We start from the raw sequence: 18,403 nt of genomic DNA, 5'->3' as shown, positions 1-18,403 counted from the left end.
CGGTCCGCGGCCGTCCAGGCCCCGCCCCTGTCCGCCAGGCCCCGCCCCCGTCCGCCCAGGCCCCGCTCCTCGGCGCGCGTCTCTGGCCTTCGCCGTGACGCAATTCTGGCGCGCCTACTCGATTTCCCCGGTCGCGTGGCAGTGACGCAACAGCGGCGGGAGCCCAGTTTTGGGGTCAGGCTGGTGGGTGGGGGCGGGCTGAGCTTACGGACCCTGTCTGGGCGCCGGCCTGCACCCCGTCCTCGGACAGCGCCCTTCCCCGCCCGGACGGGCGTCCTCCTCTGGGGCCCCGAGACGGCGGGCAAAGCCGGGCGCGCACGCCGTTTCGCGGGCCGGGCTCTGAGCCCTGAGGGGCGGCTACGGCGTCGGAGAAGCGCAGGCGGCTGCGCCCGCGGGCCGGGGGCCGCAGCCTCAAGACTGAAAGCCGGGGACTGAGCCGCCCGGAGGCCCGCGCGCAGCCCGGCGGCTGCTGAGAAGGGCTGGGCATGGCCAGCATCACCCAGCTGTTCGGTGACCTGTGCGAGGCTCTCCTGCCCGCTGCCAAGCCTCGCTTGGGCCAGCGCGGCGTGAGCCGGAGGAGGGCCAAGCGGAGCCTCAAAAGGGTGGCCTACAATGCTCTTTTCACAAATCTTTTCCAAGATGAGACTCATAAGCAGCAGCCAGATCTCTCAAAACTCCCGGTGAAAAACAAGATCCTCATGCTGTCCTTCGACCTGAGAGTGGGTGGCCTTGGCCCCGAGGCTGACCGTTTGGAGGAGCTTGTGGAGGAGCTCGAAGCAGCCCCTTGCTGTCCCCTCGCGGAGGTGGAGTCTGTCTTGGACCTCCTGGTTCAGCTGGCAGGGAGTGGCCCCCCTCGAGCACTGCCGCGAAAGCGGGACTACTTCTTCAACAACAAGCACGTTGGCAGAAACGTCCCTTACAGCGGCTACGACTGCTACGACCTGAGTGTATTTGAGATGGATGTTCAATCTCTGATCTCCAGAGAGGAGTATTTATGTCAGGACATGATCCAGAAAGCGCTTCAAGTGATGGAGTCGGCGCCGGGCACCAGCTTGCCCACTGTTGGGCTCTTCTCATATGGTGACCCTTGCGGTGACGGGTTTGAGAGAGACACCCGGGTCTCGCTCTTCGGTGCCCTTGTGCACAGCCGCACATACGACATGGATGTCCGACTGGACGTGCCCCCGGTGCTGGACAGCGCGGACCTCTCTGGACTGGCTATTAAGGTGGTGTTTGTGTTCCTGCCTCCAGCTCCCAAGCCTGTTAGAAATGCCTCTTTTGACTTCCCTTTTGTTCTGGTAAAGTCAGTAGCTCCTAAGTCCTGGAGGGCCCCCCTGTAGGCCAAAGCTACATGCCGCTTCTCATCTTTTATCCAACAAGGGATGTGGTTAGTTAAGTAACTTTTCTGCTCTCTAGAGCTGCTACTTAAACTTAAGATGAAATAAAAAGTGGCATAAGTCACCTTTCAAGTGTTCAATAGCCATGGTGGCAAGGAATATTTGTTCATACTATACATGCACTTTTATATACATTTTCCCACCTATAACATGGGATTTTTCCTGCATTATTAATCATCATTGGCCTTTGTATTCTGTGTTTTTATAAGCATTGCTGAAAGGATACACTACTATTACTCAGTCATCCCCCCAATATAAGATATTTAAGTTATTTCCAGATATAAATAATGCTATAGTCAACATCTTGGGCTATGTAAATTATTTCAGTTGTCTGGTATGAGTTTTTTATGCTGGGTTTCCCAAAGTGGAATTTCCAGATCAGAAGCATTTCATTCTAAGTTACATTGAGGCTTATGTATTGCATGAAATTGGAAGTTGATAACTGTAATAAATCAATTCCTTAAATGGTTCAGTTGGGGTGAAAACGTTGTGTAATACATACATGCTTGAGAAAAATAGGTGAAACCTTCTGCTGGGTCTTTCCCATCATGAGCAATGGAAGTGTGTGGAAAAGTTCTGAAATTGTGCTCACACAGGTGAAATATAGACATAAAGGCATATGTGCTCTTTCCTTCTTTCCTGTGGTCTCCAGGTTCCTCAGAGTGTGGATCAGTCGGAAGATGAAGGGTTCCAGTCAGCATCCAATCTGACACCTGATTCCCAGTCTGAAGCAGGCGTGACTCCGGACGTCGACCCGTGGGATGCTGTGCTTACCTATGAGGCCAGCAAGAAGAGGTGCTGGGAACAGGTTGGATGGTATGAGCCTTTGCCTTGACATGTCTTACTTCTTCCCCATTGTGTGAACATGACCTTTGCTCAGAGCTCAGATGGTTGTAATAGAAGCAGCTGTGACGGGATTAGGACCCTGGAAGTTTCAGCCAAGCCAGTGTATGACATTGCCTGTGTCCTGGGAGTTGAGAGAAATGCAGAAGAGAAAGAACTTCCAGGCTTTGTGGAGGTTCCCACCATGCCGGTAACCTCTGAAAATCACATTTTCTCCTTAGAGCACTCAGTTTGCAACCAAATTATGTCCTTTCTATGAGGGCTTCCAGGCAGAGGTGTCCAAGGGCAGCCTGCTACGCTGTGTGGTCAGTGCCAGGAAGAAATGCATCCAGGGTATGGGGTGCTGACAAGGAACTTTTCTCATGTCCACTGCCCCCTATGTTTGGAGCCATTCTGGCTGAGTCCGGTTGAGCAGTGTTTGCCCAGGTGGTGCCAGCAGCTTATGCCCTGGGCTTATCCAGTCCAGAGGCCTCTGCACTCAGGACCTCTCAGAGTCTCTGCAAAGTGCTAGTGTCTTGGAACCTCCCAGAATGGCCATGCAGGACCCAAATGCTTGGTCATGGGATTCTGGTCCAGTGTTAACTGCTGGCAGTTCTGTGGAATGCCAGTTTGGGGGACACTGAAGAAAGAGTTGGAGTTAGTGGGGCCCGAGCACCATCTGATGCAGCCTATGGTCTCCTTAGGATGGGCACATGCCTAGGGATGCGCAGTTATTAAGCGCCGACTGCATGCCGGCAGCTTTCCTGGCGTAGTCATCTGCCCCCAGTGCGGATTCCTCCAGGGACAGCCGCCCCCTGCTTCCCTGAGCACCGTTGGTGTTGGCAGTTGTCTTGTCTTGGAGGGGCTTCTCTGCCTGTACTTTCTGGTTAGATCTTCAGTCCTGTCTTGTGTGTACAAAACAAGTCTTAACTATCCTGCTCTCTGTCAGCCTTTGACATGTCTCAAAACTGGCCCCAAAAATCACCATTTTCTTTTGTAAATACTTGGTGGCATTTCATTTATTACTGCTTTTCTAGGCCTAGTTGTTCAGGTTGCTGTTCGTTCAGGGTGCTGTTCAGAAGTCATAATCGTTCACCTGGTCTCCAGGGGTCAGGAATACCACCATGCTTCCTGCAGGGATTGCAGCCGATGCTCCACATGGGCGGCTTCTGCGGGGAGACCCCCTCCCCAGGGCTGCGCCCCCCGCAAGACGGTGACCTGATCCTGCTGAGCCCTGAGCCCTGAGGCCTCTCTTGAGTTCATTTGGCGGATCTGTTGGACTTGTTTCAATTTGAATTCCAGTCCCCTGCTTTCCTGCAGTGAGCTCTGCCTGTGGGCAGTTAGGAAGCTGCCACCCCCCCAGAAGCAGAGCTCCATGTATGGAATTCTGCACTGTCAGGCTCTCTTTGCCTTGAGACCCCTGGAAGACCCCCCTCCCCTCTGTAACACCCTGAGAGGCAGTGTTGGTCCGAAGGCCGCCCTCCCCGCAGCTGGGGTTGCTCCGCTCTCTCTGCGGCCAACACCCGTTTGGGGGGAGCAGTTCTCTTATGTTAAGGGCTGAGTTCCCCGTGGGGATGAGTGAATGGGGTGTTTTCCTTCATGGGTTTTTCTCCTCACCTCTGAGTCACCAAGGGGTGCACAGCTGGCCCCAGTGGTGCTGGGTCTGGCCCTAGACGAGTTGGGGTGAGAGCACCTGGGGTGGCAGCACCCACGTGTGCACACCTGTCCTGAGAGACTGTCTGGAGGGGCACTCAGGATGCTGAAGCTTCAGAGGGTTTTCTTTCCCTCACACTCTTCTTGCCCTGAGGGAGTTTGGGCAGGTGTCCCTTGTCTGGCCAAGCCCTGCCCACTGACTTCCTCCTGTCCCCTCTAGCCCATCCTCCACACAACCAGTGTCACCTTTCTGGGACAGAAATCAGAGCACATCACTGCTCCGCCTGCTGAGCTTCACAGCTGTCCCTTGTCTACAGTGATGGTCAGCGCTCCTGTGACCTCGTTACCTCTCTGCTCCCCCACCCCCAACTGCTGAGCTCCCCTCTCTCTTCTTGTCTCTGGGCCTCCCACTGGCTGGCTTCTGCTGCTGCCGTAGCTCCGGGATGTGGCCTGCGTCTCCTGTGTCTCTGAGGCGGTCCTGGGCTCAGTGTCCTCTCCTCGTGGCTTCCGTCTGTGCCACCCGCCCCCTTGAGGGATGGACTTGTTCCCAGGACTGCTCCCCCCGCACTCAGACACCTGCTGAATGACAAAGGGTCAGTCATGGTGCAGCTAAAAAGCACTTTTGATTTGGCAAGTTCTAAGATGTATTGTTCTCTACCTTGTACCTCATGCTTGATGTGAAGTTGGAAATGTGCTGGTAGTCAGACCCCACCTCCATGTTAGAACTTCCTATAGCTTAGAGCCATTACCTGGTGGAAAAATGACTTTTGTCTTGAAAGATAAACAATACTCTCTTAGGTTCATTTGCGACTGGCAGAGGAATCGCAATTCAGGACTTGCAAGTTGTAGCAAAGCCAAGGGAAAGTTGGGGGAAGAGCATCACTTTTGGGGAAAGGGTGTTGGCAGGGCTGCTGTGTGGGGAAGCCCGGGAGGAGGACGAGCGAGGGGGCCCGCTGGCCATCTCTGGGGGCTGTTGGAGGGAGGAGGGGACTTCCTCCCTCCAGCTGGGGGGTGCATTCCGGGAATGCGTTCCCACTGGCCTCCCGACTCCATGTGGCCACAGGGTGAGAGGGCACCGCTGTGTTTCTGCGGTCATCCTGATGGGCTCAGTGGCAGCCAGCACTGAGCCTGCTGGATGAGGACTGAAGGGCTGGTGGTCGGTTGGGATTTGTGCCCGGTCTGTACTTCTGACCCTTTCTCTTGCCTTCGTCATGTAGCTAAGGTGCCTGTTGCTCTGCCTGCTGACCACCCACCCCCGTCTCCCACACAGCCCCCCTGGCCACAGAGACGAGCCCTACCTCACCGAGGCAGGAAGGGACGCCTTCGACAAATTCTGGGGGCTCCGCCAAGGGGAGCTGCAGGTGCTGGGCGGGGGACTCCTGCAGGCCCCACAGCCTGTCCTGGTGAAGGAGCACGAGCTGGTGAAGGACGCTCTCAATGTCCTGATTGGTGTCGTGTCTGCCACGTTTTCCCTCTGCCAGGTAAGGAAGTTCCTCATGTGGTAATGGCCCTAGCACTGTGTTGGTGGCTTACACTCTAAGCCCTTTACAGGCTAGACTGAGGCCCCCCGCAGTCAGCGTGTGGCCCCAGATGCAAGCCCCTGAGTGTCACGGCGGAGTGTGGTGATTCCTGGAGTGGTCTTCTCATTTCCGTTCTACAAAGTATTAATTTGTTGGCATCCTTTGCAAAACTGAACTCAAGTAGGATGTTAATTGCTGTCGGTAAAACAATGGAGATGTACTCATATTTCCATGCCTGTCCCAGAAAATGCTGAGGGGTCCTTCCAGGCCTTCCCTGCACTCGGAGAGAGTGCTGACCTGCCTCGCAGGGATGGGCCACAGGATGCTGGGCCTCTGGTGCTGGCTTTTCTCTCTCTTTTTGGACATATCTCCTGGCCAGTGGATAGGGCTTCACTCATTCTGGGCAGTAGTCAGTTTATTTAGCCTTTTGCCTCTTGCTGGGAGCTTATAAAGTAAATGAATAATATTTACCCAAATGAAGCTGCTGGACATGTCATTCTGCAGCTGCCTTCTTTCATGCAAGAGTCCAAACTCTGTAAATTCAGATTCTGCTGTAGTGGCTGTTCTGGGACTTGAGTGTGTGCCAGGGGCACATCTGGAGTCGGCCCAGAGCCATGCTGTGTGTGGGCGGCGCTGGTGCTGAGGCCCCCCCCGCCGGGAGACTTCTGGAACACCGCTTTCCTGGCCTCGTGGTGTCGTCGTGTGAAAGCCCTTATTGTGTGGAATGAGCACTCCCTCCTTTTATATTGTGGCAAAATATATGGAACTTAAGATTTATAATTTTAAACACTTATAAGTATACTATTCAGTGGCATCAGTTACGTTCAGTGTTGTATAACCACCACTTTTTATTTCCAAAATTCACCTTCCCAAATGAAAGCTCTGTCCCCATTGAACGGACCCCCAAAACTCCTCCCTCGGCCTCCGTGGAGGGAGCCTCTCCGCGCCTCACACGAGTGGTCCCGCCATGTCTGTCCTTCTGAGACTGGCGCACTCCACTGAGCAGTGTCCTTGGGCCCATCCATGCCGCAGCAGGTGTCAGACGGCCCCCCTTTTAGGCTGAATAGTATTTCATGTGTGCATTTGTTATGTGTATCCGTTCATCTTTTGGTGTGCACATGGGTTGATTTCAGCTTTTGGCCTTTGTGAATAATGCTGCTGCGCAAGAGTCTGAGTCCCTGCTTCCGGTGTGTACTTAGCAGTGGGATTGCTGGGTGCCGGCATAATTCTGTGCTTGACTGACTGAGGAGCCTGCACACGGTTTGCCGCAGCAGCACCGGTTTACATTCCCCCTGCAGGGCACCAGGGCTCCAGAGTCTCCACATCCACCCGCACTTACGACTTTCAGGTTTTTCTTGTGGGTAACAATCATTCTAGTGGGTGTAAAATGGTGTCTCACGGTGGTTTCAATTTGCATTTCCATAATGATTAGTGGTATTTTCATGCTTATTGGCCATTTGTATATCTTTGAAGAAGTGTCTGTTTGTGTCTTTTGTCCGTTTTTGAGTTGGGTTGTTGAACTGTAGGTTCTTTATACAGTCTGGGTGTTGATCTCTTGTCTGACACATGATTTGCAGACATCTCCCATTATGTGGGTTGTATTTTTCACTCTTGGTAGTTTCCTTTGAAGCACAGAAGTTTTTGATTTTGGTGAAGCCCATTTTATATTTTCTTAGTTGCCTATGCCTCTGGTGTTATACTTAAGAAACTGCCAAATCCAAGGTTGTGAAGGTTTGCTTCTGTGTTTTCTTCTATAGTTTCATAGTTTTAGCCCTTAAGTTTGAGCATTTATCTTTTTTGAGTTAATTTGTGGCAAATAAGGGGGATCCAACTTAAAACTTTAGCGTATGTGTGTCCAGTTTTCCCGGCATCATTTGTTGAAAAGACTTTTCATTCCCTATTGAATGGTTTTGATACCCTTGTTGGGAATGAATGAAACGTGTGAGTATTTTATTTCTGGGATTTCTGTTCTATTCCATTGCTCTGTGTGTCTCTTTATGTCAGGATCATACTGTTTTGTTTACTGTAGCTTTGTAGTAAGTTTTGAACTTGGGAAGGGTGAGTTTTCCAACTTTTCCTTTTTTCTTTTTTTTTGTTTTCTTTATTTTGTTATGTTTGTTATTATATTTTTTTATTTGTTACTGTCTTACAATTCCGTATTAATTTTAGTATAGATTTTTTTCTATTTCTGAAAAAGCCCGCCATTGGACTTTGGCTGGCGCTGTCATCCTAACATTCGTGTTCCTGCCCATGAACACAGAAGCCTTTCCATTTATTCAGGTCTTTAGTTTCTTTTGGCAACGTTTTCTGGTTTTCACTGTCGTAACAAGTCTTTTGCCTCCTTGGTTAAATTATTCCTAAGTATTTCATTCTTGTATTGCTATAGTAAATGGAATTGTTTTAATTTCCTTTTCAGATCTTTCATTGCTAGTGTAGAGTAATCCAAGTGATTTTTGTGCATTGATTTTGCACCTTGCAGCTTTGCTGAATCTATTGGTTTTGACAGTTTGTGTGTGTGTGTGTGTGTGGATTCTGTAGTTTTCTGCATATAAGATCATGTCATCGGCAGACAGATAATTTTCTTCCTTTCCGACTCGGATGCCTTTTGTGTCTTCCGGCTGAATCGCCCTGGCCAGGACCTCCGGTGCTGTTTTGAACAGAAGTGGTTAGCGTGGGCGCCTCTGCCTTGTCTGTGGCCCCAGGGGAAAGCTCTCAGTCTCTCACTGTTGGGTGCGATGCTCCCTGTGGTCTGGTCACAGATGCCCTGAGCGTGTGGAGGGGGTGCCCTGCATTTCCTGATCATTGAGCGTCTCATCATGAAGGGGCGTTGAGTTTTGTCAGGTGCCTTTTCCTCCCAGGTGATAGTGTGTTTTCCGTTTGTTCTGCTCTGCCAGTGTGGGTGTGTCACGCCGACGGGTCTTCCTGTGTGAAACCCTCTGCACTCCTGAGACAAGAGCCGCCCGGCTGTGGCGCACGATCCTTTGCTCTGCGGCTGCGTCTGGTCTGTTGGTGTCGGTCAGGGGTCCGCATCGGTGTTCGCAAGGGGTACTAGCCTGTAGTTCGCTTTCCTTGTGATGTGTTCCTCTGGCTGTGGAAGCGGGGCAGTACTGGCCTCAGAATTAGTGTCCCCTCTTCTTCAATTTGTGGAAGACTTTGAGAAGAATTGGTGTTAGTTCTTAAATTGTTTGGTAAAATTCACCAGTGAAACCGTCTGATCCTGGAATTTTCTTTATTGAGGGCTTTTGTTGTTTTAATTTTTTTGAACTGCAGTAAAGTGCACATAAATAACACTTACCACCTTAGCCTGCTGGGTGTGTGGCAGTGGTGCTGTTGGTAGGGCGCCTGAGGCACTCACTCAGCCTTTACTTCCTCATGGGCGGCCCGCCGGCATCCCCTCCACCATCACTAGGCCAGTGTGGTGGCTGGGCCAGCCCTGGGGGGTGCTGTGATTGTAGGACGCACCTGGGACACTTCTCAGCAAGAAGCTACCAGGGAGTTTGAAAGACAAGGTTTATCATTCATGAGTCTTGGAGGGTGCACAGCAGAGCATGGACCTGGGACTCTCCCTTTTTTGGGGTTGAGGGTGGGGGGGCTAGGGTTTCATGGGTTCACTCTTTCCTGGTGAATCTGAAGTGGAAAATCGAGATGCAGGAAGGGAGAGGTGGGGTCACTCAGCAGTCAGTCACCTACTGCAATGGCTTCCTAGCAGGAGCTTCACGGGAGGGGCTGCCTGGCTCTGTTCCCGAGCTGGAGCCTCACGCAGAGGGGCTGCGCCCTGGAGCGGAAGCCTCCGCAGTCAGGGGGGCCCCCCCGGGAGGCGCTCGGCCGCACAGGGGCTCTGGTCACAGGTTCAGGGTCCCTGTTACGGGGGTTGGGATTTTCTGTCTCGTGAATGAGTTTTGCTTCTGTTTCAGGGATTCCTCGTCTTGTAGGCCACATTGTTGGCTTACAGTCATTTGTGCTGTTTTCTTGTAATTCTTCTTATTTCACCGATTTTAGTAATTTGAGTCTCTCCTTTTTCTTAGTTAATCCAGCTAAGGGCTTGTTGGTTTTGTTGATCTTTTCAAAGAACTAACTTTTGATTTCAAGACCCTTCCATCTCTGTCTTCTGTCCCCTGTCCAGGCTCCTGTGTTTGCCGGTTTTCCTCGGCCGGCTTTCGGTTTGGTTTGCTCTTCCCCCTTTCAGGGGGACAGTGCGGCTATCAATCTGAGCCCTCCCTTCGCGGGGCGCAGGCGCTGAGCTGCGGCCCCCCTGGCGCAGCTTCCACTGCATCCCTGTCTTGGTGTAGCGGCCCTTCCGCAGGTGGCGCCCCCCCTGAGGCGTCCCATGCACCCACTGCTCCCTCCTCGGGGCACACCGCTAGCAGTTGCATGGCCACATCTAGTGACAAGAGCTTTTCTAAACCTGCTGCCCCAGTGAGGTTGTTGCCTGCGTGCCGCTTGTGTAGCGTGGAAGGTGTTCTCTCTGCCAGCACCCTTTCCTGTTGGCTTGGCCTTCGAATGTGTTCTTCCTCACCGTGGTCTGTGAGAAAATTACACCTTGTCGTTTCTGTTTGTATGTATTTACTACTCAGGGTGGGAAAGCTGGGATTCGCTTTGTGGCCTCTTGCTTTCTGGTTTTGGAACTTCCTGTCTGGGTGTCTTGGCGTGGGGCGTACGGCTGTGGGCCTCTGAGCAGTGCCATGGCTGGGTGGGTTAGTGATGGGAGGGGACACAGCACCGTATTGGGCTCTGGACGCCTTGCCTCAGGGACCTTCCCTCTGCCCGTCCAGCCAGCTCAGGCCTTTGTGGTGAAGCAGGGTGTCCATGTATCAGGAGCGTCCCCCGAGAGCATCAGCAGCCTCCTCTCAGAGGTGGCCGAGTGTGGGACCCACTATGCACGCCTGAGCCACTTCTCTCTGCAGCCTGTGCTGGACCCCTCGTGCGGCAAGGGACTCGTGTTCCAGGTACTGCCCTCGGCCTTGTGGCTGGCACTGGCCTTGCTAAGAACTGCCTGTGTCCTGGGAGCTGGGGTTGCACCAGGTCTTCCTTGAAAACCCTACAGTTGGCCCATATGTTGGAGACAGTCCCCCAGAACAGCAGGCTGGCTTGTGCAGAATGGGTGGGCATCCAGACAAAGTGGGCGTTCTGGGGCCCAGTCGGCAGGGGCCTTGTGCCTCCTTCATGTCCTGGCGCTGCAGCATGGTCACAGGGGCCACGTGGTGAGGTTCAGGTGTTTGGCAGTGGAGGCTGACTGGTGGCAAACAGGTCAGAGTGGGGTGCAGTGGGCAGGAGGCTGACATAGACAGGCCCACCAGGTTGGTTGTCTGGGACGCAAGGGCAGGACAGCTGTTCCCTTGTGGGTGGCAGACTGATGTTCGTCCCGGAGCATTCCACGCAGACCCCTACAGATGTGAGCCGAGCCAGGGTCGCGCTCCTGTGGGGCCGCCCAGGACGTGCGTGTTCTGAGACCCCAGTGGTCGGAACAGCTAGAGACCTTCTCAGAGTTAGCAGCTGTGCTCAGGGCCTGCCACCTTTCCGGAATCCTCCCGGGGCCCGCAGGTGCCAGTTCCCCAGTATGGCCGGTCCTGGCTTCAGGGACGGGCTCACAGTGATCCCTGGGCTTCTGGCTGGTCTGGGGTGTCTGGGCATGACCCCCAAAGGCCCATGCCTTGGAAAATGGAGCCCTGGGGTTGGGAGTGGGGGCCAAGCCCCTTCCCCAGTACTGGTGCACCCTTTCAAGTTGGGAGCCGAGGCCGTGTGTGTGTGCCTGCCCACCCTCCCAGCCCCCTCGCCTGCAGGCCTTCACCAGCGGCCTCAGGAGGTACCTGCAGTACTACAGGGCTTGCGTCCTCTCCACTGCACCCACGCTGAGCCTCCTCACCATTGGCTTTCTCTTCAAGAAACTGGGCCGCCAGCTCAGGTGAGCCCAGCATGGTGGCTGAGTGTGGGGACAGGCATGGGGCTTGATGGGTGGTGGAGGGCCTGTGAGGAAAGCCCTCCTGGTAGGTGTCTGGATGGCCTCTGTCCCAGCTGAGTTCCCCAGGTCCTGTGTGCGTGTCTGTTGGCAGCCTGCCATGGGGGCTGTGTCTAGGGTCAGGGGCTCCTGCCTGAAGGGCACACAGGTCCCCATAGACCCGGCCCTGGCACTCATGAGCTGGATAGTGGACGCCAGGCTGAGTCCACTTAGCACGGGGCACCTGGTGAAGATGCACGGGGCAGGCCCTCAGTATGGGTCCAGGGTAAAGGTGCCCTTCCAGGAGGCAGTGTAGGGGCCCAGAGGCTGGAGACGGGCATAGTGAGGGAGGGGGCCCTGGCGGGGGGCTGTGCTGCCTTGTGGAGCATGGACTGCGGTGGGGTGGAGAGGGTGTGCAGCAGGCCTGGTGGTCATGCGGGCCAGAGGAGGGGAACCTGGGCGCTGGGGTGGGGGGTGCAGGAAGGGTCTCAGGGTAGAGCTGCAGGGGCCGGGGCATGGAATGATTTGGAATCTTTGTTGAGCCAGGGAAGGAGGTGAAGTTGCATGGGGCACCTGGAGACCGTCTGGCAGGGAGCTCAGATATTGGTCCTCCGGGGCAGATGGTTCTGATGTGGGAGCACGATAGGCAGTGAAGGGCCTGGGCCCGCTCAGCCAGGGGCTCTGAGCCCCCGCTCACCTGGCCCCACCCGGCCTCTGTGTCTAGGTACCTGGCTGAGCTCTGTGGTGTCGGCACTGCCCCCCTGGGCTCCGGCGGGGAGTCCAGGCCTGCATTCCCCACTGTGAGTCCTGCCTTCCTGCCGCACCAGGGAGGGGGCGTGCGGAGCGGGGTCCCCTTGGTGGGGCTGCGGTGGGTGTAGGACCGGGCAGCATGCGCACTGAGCCCCCTGCGTCCCCTGCCCCCTCGCTGTCTCCAGGGGGTGAAGCTGCTCTCCTACCTCTACCAGGAGGCCCTGGATAACTGCAGCAACGAGCACTACCCGGTGCTGCTGGCCCTGCTGAAGACCAGCTGCGAGCCCTACACACGGTGGGGCGGGAAGGGGCGGCCTGACTCGGGCTGGGGCGCTGTGGGCGGAACGGCCGCACTGGACCTGTGGGCTGGGGTCCGCGGTCGGTGGCGCTGCTGTGTGAGGGCGCCTCTGGTCAGATGCCTGCTGAGCGCTGGGCTTGTAGGTGAGGGTCGGGACAGGGAGGCTCAGACTGCGGGCACTGGCAGACCACTCTACCCGGTGCTGCTCTGCCCACTCTGCCCGCCTGGCCCCTCACTGCCCTGCCGGCCCTCCGCCCTGGCAGGTTCATCCATGACTGGGTGTACAGCGGAGTCTTCAGAGACGTTTATGGCGAGTTCATGATCCAGGTGAACCATGAGTACCTGGGCTGCAGAGGTAGGTGGCTGCTGGCTGGGCCGGTGCCGTCAGGTGGGTCGGGGCCACTGCTCCACGCAGGCCAGCTTGTCTCCTGTCCCACATTCAGATAAGTTGTACTGGACCCACGGCTATGTGCTCATTTCCAAAGAAGTGGAGGACTGTGTCCCTGTGTTTCTGAAGCACATTGCCCACGACGTGTACGTCTGCGGGAAAACCATCAACTTGCTGAAGCTCTGCTGCCCCCGGGTGAGGAGGGTCCATGGGCCCGTGCTGGCTCTCCCCTCGTCCTGCCCCTCTGGCTCCTGTGGTCATGCCGGCCCTCAGGAGCTGGGTCCCGATCTGTCATCCCTCTGTCCCCCTGAGAGTCCTGTGAGTAGCTCCGTTGAGTGTCTGGGACTCAAAGACAGGAGGGGCAGGAGGCATCTCAGAGACCAGTAGTCGCCTTCCCTCCCTCCACCTTGGGAACCACCCAGTGGGACAGGGATGGCTGCGCCTGCAGGGCAATGGACCCAGCTGCTTTAGGGGGTGGTGTCCCCCTGGCCAGGGGGCACCTGTGAAGAGGTCACCAGGGCCCTGTGGAGGACGGCCAGGGAGGTAGCAGTGGGGTGTGGAGGGGAGCTGTCTGATGTCTGAGCAGGGCCAGGCGGGCTGGGGTGTGGGTGTGGCAGTTCCATGCTGTCCGGACCAGGAGGCCAGCGGGCCAGACAGATGCAGGGCCAGGGAGGATCCAGACCGAGGAGGGGCCAGGCTCTGCCTGTGACTGATAAGGTCCCTTGGTGCAGCGCTGAGAACAGACTGGAGTAGCCAGGACAGGTGCAGCGACTGGGTGGAGACTGGAGTAGCCAGGACAGGTGCAGCGACTGGGTGGGAGATGTGGGCTTGGGGAGAGGGCTGATGCTGGCGAACTCCTTGGGGGGGGGCTCCCAGGAGCTGCTGAGAGATTGTCTTTGGCAGGGGTGGGGGGTGGGGAGGAGCTCCCAGGGGTGGCCGGTTGTGTCCTGTCTGGTCGCCTGCAAGTGGCACATGCTGTGGTTGACTCCTCCCATGAAGGAGGCCTACAGTCTATGGGTCTTTGTAGCTTCTTCTGAAGGGTCATTCATGGGGGTCAGCCTGGGCCTCTACTGCAGGGCAGCCTTGTCCTGTCTGTGATGTCTCTGGAGCTGAGGAGAATCCCTGCGCCTTGGTTGTGGAAGGAACCCTTTCTGAGAAAGCAAGCTGTCCACATGGGTCCCCAAACACGGAAGCAGGCTGGTTGTGGTCTGTGTACCCCAGGGCTCACTGCAGGCCCTCCCTCCCTGGCAGCATTACCTCTGCTGGTCTGATGTCCCCGTGCCTCGGATCTCGGTCATTTTTTCCCTTGAGGAGTTGAAGGGGATCGAGAAGGACTGTGCCATCTATGTGGGGCGGATGGAGCGGGTGGCACGCCACAGCTGTATCAGCAAAGAGGAGAAGGTACCTGGGCACTGGGGTGTGGGAGCTTTCCTGGCACCTCCCTTCTCTGCCAGGGGTCTGGGGCTGATGGGGAGGGTTGCTGGCTCTGGGGTGTGTGTCTGGGTCAGGGGCTCTGTCCTCTCTCCTGGGGCCGGCTAGGCAGTGAGCAGGCCTGAGCCTGGCCAAGCAGGGACTCCATGGCAGCAGGACCCAGGTTTCCCTCACTTGGCAGCTTCTCTGAGTCTCCCGCTCAGAAGGGGTGGGGCCTGAGCTCGGAGTGTCCTCTGCACCTGGCTGATGGGGGCCCTTTGTGGCCTGGCACTGGCGGGCAGCAGGGAGGTGGGGGCAGGGCTGACCCAGCACATGAGTCAGGGTGGAGAGGGAGAGCCGGGGAAGCCCTGGCAGCCACCCTGTCCCTGTGCAGGATGGGCCACTGCACCCTCGTAGCCTGGGCGCCGTCCCTGGAGGAGCCCACCTAGGGTCTGAGCAGCTCCCATTCCCAGGCTCTCCTGGGGAGGGGACAGAGAATTGGGATGCATTTACAGAGGATCTTTTTCAGGAATTACGAATGGAAATTGCAAAACAAGAATTAATCGTCCATGCCCAGGAGGCGGCATCGAGGGTCCTGGGAGCACTGAGTGGTGCGTGTGGCAAGGTCCCCCCCTCTGATTCTGGGAGCTGCTGGCAAGGGCTCCTCACAATGGCAACCCTTTCTTTCTTTATCTCAATGCAGATCGGCAGATGTCGGAACGGATGGCTGTGGACGCCCAGAAGCGAGAGCAGTTTCAGAGGCTGAAAGAGCAGTCTGTGAAGGACCAGGAGGTAGGTGGGGTGGCCCTGGGGCTGGGGGCTGCCCCAGGAGCCAGGGCCCACCAGCAGGGCCACACTGCGTGTGTTTTCTCAGCGGCGCCAGGCAGCCAGGCAGGAGCTAGAGGACGACTTCAGCTACGCCCGCGAGCTCCGGGACCGCGAGAAGAGGCTGCAGGCCCTGCAGGAGCAGCTGGAGAGGAAGGCCAGGTGGGTGCTCTGGGTGGCCAGTCCCTCTGGGCTGACCCTCCAGGGGCGAGGGTGTCGCCAAACTGCATTGATCTCAGTGATGGTCATTCCACTTTTATTTTGAAATCTTAGGAGCGTACATTCGGTAGGAAGAGTAGGGGTCTGACTCCAAACGCCCAGCAGGCTCGGGCCTCTGAACACTTTGCTGCGGTCAGATGTCCTTACCTGTCCTGAGCATCTTCTTGTGGTTGGTTTGTGTATATTTGGAAGCCAGCCAGTTCACATGCTGCTTGCTTGTCCCGTTCTCTCTGTCTCTGTTTCTTTTAAATCAAGCAGCTCTTGTTCATTTATTTATTTTTAAGCCTGTTAAGCTCAACAGTTAGAGGAGCATCTGTCCAGCATGCGTCCGGATGTCTGATCTTAGGGTGTCAGTGCGTCCCGCCCGTCCCTGTGTTTCCCCTGTGTTGGGAGCAGGCCCAGTGTCTCATGGGGCACCCTAGTGGAGGGCAGTCCTTTCTTGCTCATCATGGGATCTTGCTTGTCCCCATCTCAGGTACTGGTTATACACCTGTGACCCGGAGCCAGCGAGTGATGTGTGCACGTGTACACACATTTGCGTGGTGCATGTGCACGTGTGTGTGGAGGGCTCACGTGTGCATGTGTGGGCAAATGTTCTCCTGTTTACACATGGAGAACGCAAGGTGTAGAGGCTGTGTCCCTGGCCTGCAGCAGCCAAATTGGAAATGGCCGGTCCAGGTTTGAACCCAGTTCCCTGGGGTGAGAGGATCAGAGTCTTGGGGGCCGCGCGCTACACCAGTCGCGACCCAAGCGCGTGGCACCTCAGCGCTGTGCTCCATGCGTGCTTCAGCGTCGCTCTGCAGTTCTCGGGGGTCCGCCCAGCAGATGCCTTTTGTGCAGCTCAGGAGGGGAGGCCTTGCCCCCTGGAGGGCCTGGGTGCCCGGCCCCTTTGCATTCAGGCTGCAGGGGCTTCTTCTGGCATTCATTCATCAGCCTCTGCTAGGCCCTGGCTGGGTGCCTGCCCACCAGAGGCTCCCAACTTGGTGGGCAGAAAGACCTGCCCAGGAAGGTGCCTGCAGGTGCTGGTGGTGGCCCAGAGGCACCCGCTGCCGGCCTGCGGAAGGTGCTGGGCTGAGACTGCCCACCAGCGGCCTCTATCATGGAGAGCCATCCCAGCCCATGGGGTACCAGCTGGACATTGGGGTGACTGAGGTGACCAGTCCTCTCTGGGTGTGGTTGTTTCAGGCAAGCACTGGTTGACCATTACAGCAAGTTGTCTGCAGAGGCCGCTCGTCGAGAGCAAAAGGCATTATGGAAGATCCAGAGGCACAGACTGTCAAGTGCACGGCTTCGTTTTCTCTTAGATGATCAGAAACACACACAGGTATGGCTGCAGCCTCAGGTGGGAGCTTGCCCTTGGGCTTTGGGGGCCTCAGAACCCTCTGAAATTGCACATGGATGGGTGTGCCCTTCTGGGAGGGGTTGGTAACAGCAGCTGCCTGCAGAAGACGGCACAGCTGGGAGGAGGCTGTGTGGCCCTCAGATGGCAGAGCCGAGTGTAGAGTGTTGTGGGCAGTGGGCTGTGGCGTCTGTGTGGTGGGTGAGGGTGCGGGGCTGGTCCAGCTCCGCTCCTCAGCCCCATGTTCTGCTGACTGAACTTCAGGCCATGCTGAAGGACGTGCCTGATGGGGAGTCCCCAGAGCCGTTAGCCAATGCCTCGGGTGCAGGCTCCCAGGTGAGGGCTGCTGGCAGGTCCAGGGTGGGTAAGCGGAAGCCCAAGGTGGGTGCTGCCTGGAGGTACAGGTTTCAGGCTGGCCTGTGTCCCCACAGCCCCCCACTTGGGTTTTGGTGCTGATGGCAGAATTGAATTTGGGGGGCAGACCAGATCACTGGAGGACCAATATGTACTTGTGTCTCAGGCCTTGTTTCCAGGCCCTGAACACCCAGATGGAGGCAGCAGCTGTGACTGGGGGCATGCAGAGCAGCTCCCGGCTGCCCAGGGTAGCCTGTGCACGCCTACGTCACAGCCCCTTGGGTCTCCAGCCCCAGGTGCCTGCGGCATGGGTCCAGGGCAGGCGGAGGGGCCTGGGCCATTCTCTGCAGGCCTCCACATCCAGGATTTCCTGCCCACAGACGAGTGGGCTGAGCACTCTTCACACACCAGCAGGGCCCCTGTCCTGGAGGAGGCGCTTTGGACCATCGGCTCAGACCTGCCACCCTTGGCTCTGCCTGCAGCAGCAGGCACAGGGCCAGCTGGGCCACAGGAGTATGATTTCAGAACCATTCTGAGGCCGGTTGTAGCTGCCTCGGCTTCCCCAGGGTCCCTCCAGATTGTAGGAGGTGATTTGGGCAGCGAGGGGCAGCAGCTGTGGAGGGACACTCATATGCAGCTGGGCACATGTGTCCCAGACAGGCAGGTGACTCTGCCCTCCCCACAGTACCCCCAGGACAACTCCCCCCAGCAGTGGAGCAGCCAGGCCACGGGGCAGCTCCCTGGGCACATGTCAGAGGGTGATGTTCCCACAGGGGGTTATGCTTCCAGAATAGCCCCCTCTCAGCCACGGGGGAATGTCCACAGACATGTGTCTGATGCCAGCATCAGGGTTGGGGAGAATGTGTGGGATGTACCCTCCTCCCGGCCACGGTGGAATGTCCACGGACACGTGTCTGATGCCAGCATCAGGGTTGGGGAGAATGTGTGGGATGTGCCCTCCTCCCGGCCACGGTGGAATGTCCACGGACACGTGTCTGATGCCAGCATCAGGGTTGGGGAGAACGTGTGGGATGTGGCCCCCTCCCGGCCACGGTGGAATGTCCATGGACATGTATCTCAGTCCCACGTGATGCTGGGGGCACCCCCAGGGGAAGCGCCACCTGACGCGCCCAGGCCCCGGCAGAGTCCCGCTGACCGTGCGTCCCAGTCAGGCCTCGGCCTGGGAGCCCAGAGCCCTGGCCAGGATCAGGAGCCGTGGCCACCTCAGGAGGCCACTTCAGGCAGCTGCCTGCCTCAGGAGGCCAGCTCCAGCCGTGGGGAGGGTGGCCTCCAGGACTGCCTGTCTGCTGTGGCTGCACTGGGGTCTCTGGCAGACGGCACACCAGAGGAGCCAGGTCAGTGGGACACAGAACAGCCCTGTCCTGTCCGGGGGTGTCTGGGGGCCTAAGGGGGGTGGTGGGGAGGGAGGAAAGCTGTTAGGTCTGCCCTGGGGATTTTGGAGGCACCATCCTACAGCAGGCCCTTGGTCCTGA

At 56.9% G+C, this 18,403-nt stretch overlaps 1 protein-coding gene across 5 annotated transcripts in view; it reads left to right on the top strand.

Annotated features, from left to right (window-relative positions):
- Window positions 1-70: 70 nt before the first annotated feature.
- The window catches only part of TUBGCP6 (tubulin gamma complex component 6), a 22,072-nt gene continuing 3,739 nt past the window's right edge, over window positions 71-18,403 (top strand). For 3 of the 5 annotated variants that reach the window (XR_012121684.1, XM_073214090.1, XM_073214087.1), the window contains exons 1-16: window positions 71-1,226; window positions 2,050-2,213; window positions 5,143-5,353; window positions 10,165-10,338; window positions 11,158-11,294; window positions 12,052-12,127; window positions 12,263-12,372; window positions 12,639-12,730; window positions 12,819-12,958; window positions 14,015-14,164; window positions 14,703-14,784; window positions 14,877-14,965; window positions 15,048-15,160; window positions 16,403-16,541; window positions 16,821-16,892; window positions 17,077-18,265. Coding sequence is in view for 4 of the 5 variants with exons in the window: in XM_073214090.1 (XP_073070191.1) it covers window positions 486-1,226; window positions 2,050-2,213; window positions 5,143-5,353; window positions 10,165-10,338; window positions 11,158-11,294; window positions 12,052-12,127; window positions 12,263-12,372; window positions 12,639-12,730; window positions 12,819-12,958; window positions 14,015-14,164; window positions 14,703-14,784; window positions 14,877-14,965; window positions 15,048-15,160; window positions 16,403-16,541; window positions 16,821-16,892; window positions 17,077-18,265 (3,679 nt within the window). In the remaining variant the exon portion in view is untranslated. Of the gene's footprint in view, window positions 1,227-2,047; window positions 2,214-5,142; window positions 5,354-10,164; window positions 10,339-11,157; window positions 11,295-12,051; window positions 12,128-12,262; window positions 12,373-12,638; window positions 12,731-12,818; window positions 12,959-14,014; window positions 14,165-14,702; window positions 14,785-14,876; window positions 14,966-15,047; window positions 15,161-16,402; window positions 16,542-16,820; window positions 16,893-17,076; window positions 18,266-18,403 lie in introns of those variants that run through there. The other 2 variants (XM_073214088.1, XM_073214091.1) reach the window with 2 other exon arrangements.

This window comes from Manis javanica, chromosome 10, assembly GCF_040802235.1.
Source record: "Manis javanica isolate MJ-LG chromosome 10, MJ_LKY, whole genome shotgun sequence".
NCBI classification, from domain to species: Eukaryota; Metazoa; Chordata; class Mammalia; order Pholidota; family Manidae; genus Manis; species Manis javanica.
Note: the sequence above shows the minus strand (reverse complement) of the source record. Positions and strands in the feature narration are given on the sequence as shown.